Source organism: Bidens hawaiensis, unplaced genomic scaffold, assembly GCF_021521415.1.
Source record: "Bidens hawaiensis isolate Kalapana, Puna unplaced genomic scaffold, B.hawaiensis_p1.1 tig00000296_1, whole genome shotgun sequence".
NCBI lineage: Eukaryota > Viridiplantae > Streptophyta > Magnoliopsida > Asterales > Asteraceae > Bidens > Bidens hawaiensis.
This window is the reverse complement of record NW_027491024.1, coordinates 1135456-1138846: the sequence shown is the minus strand read 5'-3', so window position 1 is coordinate 1138846 and position 3391 is coordinate 1135456. Positions and strand designations below refer to the sequence as shown.

Here is a 3391-nt window from a genome sequence, read left to right as displayed (position 1 = left end):
GTCTTACCGTAAAACCTCCTGCCATTGCCTACTCTTACTCGAATCCTCTTATCCTCCCACTTTGAAAGTAAGTTTACATTCATGATTCATTGTTAAATGTTAACTGTTCTTAATTGTTAAGTGTTAACTACTTAATTGTTAAGTTATTTGCTAAATTTAGTTTTAGTTTGTTAGATTGTTGGTTTTAATTTGTTAGTTTTTGTTAGTTTCTTTTATTATTTTATCGTATTTTTGTTATGTAATGAACTTTTTCCCGAACCATCGAACCGACCCGAACCTCAAACCGACCCGGAAATTTTTTACCTGACTTTATGAAATTGAAACACCTAAAGTAGTGCACCACCCGAAAAAAATTCTTGAATCCGTCACTGTTGAGAACACATATATAATCAAAGCTGAAGAGAAGAGGTCAGCTTATGACTTGCACTGGAATGGCTTTCTTCTCCACAAATTTCATGTTACAATCCTCCGAAGAAGATGACCCTACATATCTCTCTCCAATTCTCCCACCTTGCAGTACCACCACTCAAGATTTCAGTGGTAACTTACTAATTACCCCATCTCTCTTAAAGATCATGAGATTAGGGTTTCAGTACTCTTTCTCAAAGATCATGATGAGTTGTACTGCACTCTCACTAGGGTTTCACTTTTAAGCACCGAAATCCAAATGGGTTTGATGATGGTTTTGTTGCAGGTGTGGCGTTCTTGGGAAAAAGATCGGTATCGTCTTACAACAACATGGATGGCTGTGATCAAGAAGGGAACATGATGAACGGAGAAGACGAGTTATCAGACGACGGATCACAGCTTCTTGCAGGAGAGAAAAAGAGAAGACTAAGCATGGAACAGGTGAAGACACTTGAGAGAAACTTTGAATTGGGGAATAAGCTTGAACCCGAGAGAAAAATGCAGCTTGCGAGGGCACTTGGACTCCAACCAAGGCAAATTGCCATTTGGTTTCAAAACCGAAGAGCTAGATGGAAAACTAAACAGTTGGAAAAAGACTATGATGCCCTCAAAACACAGTTTGAAGCTGTTAAAGCAGAGAATGATACCCTAAAATCTCAAAATCATAAACTTCACGCCGAGGTAATATTATTAATTACTTGTTTATTACACCTATCAATCATTTCCTCATTATCTTTACTTGATGACAAATAAAGTTTAATCCCTTTTTCTAATAATAAGTTATGAGTAAATAATATCCCTTAACAAGTATGTAGCAAATCTAATGGAAATTAGATGAAAGTTTCAGGTAACTAGTCATGATCTGTTTATTTTTGTCTGTTTGAGTAAGGTTAAAAGTTGCATTTATCCCCACTAATTATATTTATATATAACACTAGATTAATTATTAAACTATAATGATTACATTCCGTAAATGGTATGCCAAAACTTTAACTGATGAACAATTTTACACGAATGGAAAGTAAAATTATCTTTACACTACTTCTCATATTATATTAGCCATAAGACCAGGGTCTGTTTCTTTCAGAAGGGCAGAAGGGTCAATATGGAGCATGGGCAAAAGATGTAAAATATATGTGTATGTGTATAATCAGCATCTATATCTTTATTTTCTTTTCATGACTTGAGTTACAACTAATAACAGAAATTATAAACGATGAGCAAATTCTGGCTAGCCCTTTATTGAATGAGACGATTGTGTCCGTCGTAATTGTTGTTTGTCGGAGATACTCATTTTTGTTATCGTTTAGACCATGTTTTATTCAACTTATCAGTACATGCACAAGTTGCTTTCCACAAGTAAAAGGAGATACAAAATTTGTTAGTTTTGTATTAACAAGTTTTAATGACTTTATATCAATATACTAATTTAGCACTAGGAAATGACTTTTTTTGGTAAACCATACATATAGGGTCAAATTTTATCTTTTATCCATTCAAGTATAACCATAAATTCACTGATTATGCGGTCTTTCTTTAGTTAGGCTGTCTTGAACAAGTATTAATTAGTAGATTTAGTTTATTGGAGATTGTTTAATGTTAAACTAACCAAAAAGATTGAAACTTTGCAGATAATGGCACTTAAAAATAGGGAGTCAACAGAACTAATCAACCTCAACATAAAGGAAACAGAAAGATCTTGTAGCAACCGAAGCGAAAACAGCTCCGAAATCAAACTAGACATCTCAAGAACACCGACTACCGACAGCCCTTTATCATCACACCATCACCATCAACACCAACATCATCAGCAACCAATCCCTAATCTTTTTCCATCATCGAATATTGATCGGCCTAATTCGAATAATAACATTGTGGCTCATCAACTTTTCCACAATTCATCATCAAGGCCAGCAGATCATCAACTCCATTGCAACAAACTAGATCAGTCAAATGTCATTAAAGAAGAATGTTTTAGTTCTATGTTTGTTGGGATGGATGATCAATCCGCGTTTTGGCCATGGTTGGAACAACCACAATTCAATTGACGGAACGACCAAGAAACAAAAACGGTACACCGGTACACGTTCTCGGCTTTGGTTTGATTATATTAATATTAAAGATGGAGATCATCAATCCGTTTGTTCTCTAAGCTTTAAATTCTTGTTTTTGGTACTTAAATTAATAGGGTAAAAGTTAGAAGAAAAGGCGTATTTTTATTATTATTATTATTATTATTATTATTATTATTATTATTATTATTATTATTATTATTATTATTATTATTATTATTATTATTCTACATTCAAGATTAGTGTTTGGATAATCCTTGTATTCAAAGAAATAAAAGGGTATTAATCAGAGCATCCTTTTGCATTATTTTACCACTTTGGATGTGACAAATTACTCATCTCTTTTAAAGTTTTGAATAAACTATTACAAAATTTAATCCATCATAACTGTAAGAATAAAATAGTTAATTATATACTTTTTTATTAAGTCATATCCAAAATTTCTTCAATCAAAGACTGCTTGGTGTGACACTATTGCTGATTTGATGAAAGCAGTGTACGTCAGTGTTAAAAAAATAAAAAACAAATAAATAAAAAACTATGCATTATGGTTTTTAATTTTTTTTTTTTTTTTACAAAATAACCTATGGTTCTAAAAGTTTCAACAGGGTTGTCAATGTACTTTGTTTTATTAATACATCAAAATGAAAAATAGTCAGAAGAAAAACAAAACACTCTTAACCAACAAACATTAATTAATGTCTTTTTTCTTGTCAAGACTCAATTTAGGGCTTTGTCGAATAGCACACGTACGGGTGTATAGAGATCCCCATTCTTTACATGCATCAAACAAACATGACCTCTAAAGTAAGTAATACACATGAAAATTCAAACGATGAAACCTTTTAAATTGAAAAAATCAACCTTTACCATACTAAAATTATCCTCTTGAAGTTGATGAAATGAAATCT

The 3391-nt window shown here is 32.4% G+C and overlaps 1 protein-coding gene across 1 annotated transcript; it reads left to right on the top strand.

Moving 5' to 3' along the window:
- Nucleotides 1-408: 408 nt before the first annotated feature.
- Nucleotides 409-2613, top strand: LOC143619487 (homeobox-leucine zipper protein ATHB-13-like). The gene is made up of 3 exons (XM_077091409.1): nucleotides 409-540; nucleotides 695-1089; nucleotides 2040-2613. Exons 1-3 carry the CDS (start codon nucleotides 417-419, stop codon nucleotides 2454-2456), a joined length of 936 nt encoding a protein of 311 aa, XP_076947524.1. The 5' UTR covers nucleotides 409-416; the 3' UTR covers nucleotides 2457-2613.
- Nucleotides 2614-3391: the final 778 nt, after the last annotated feature.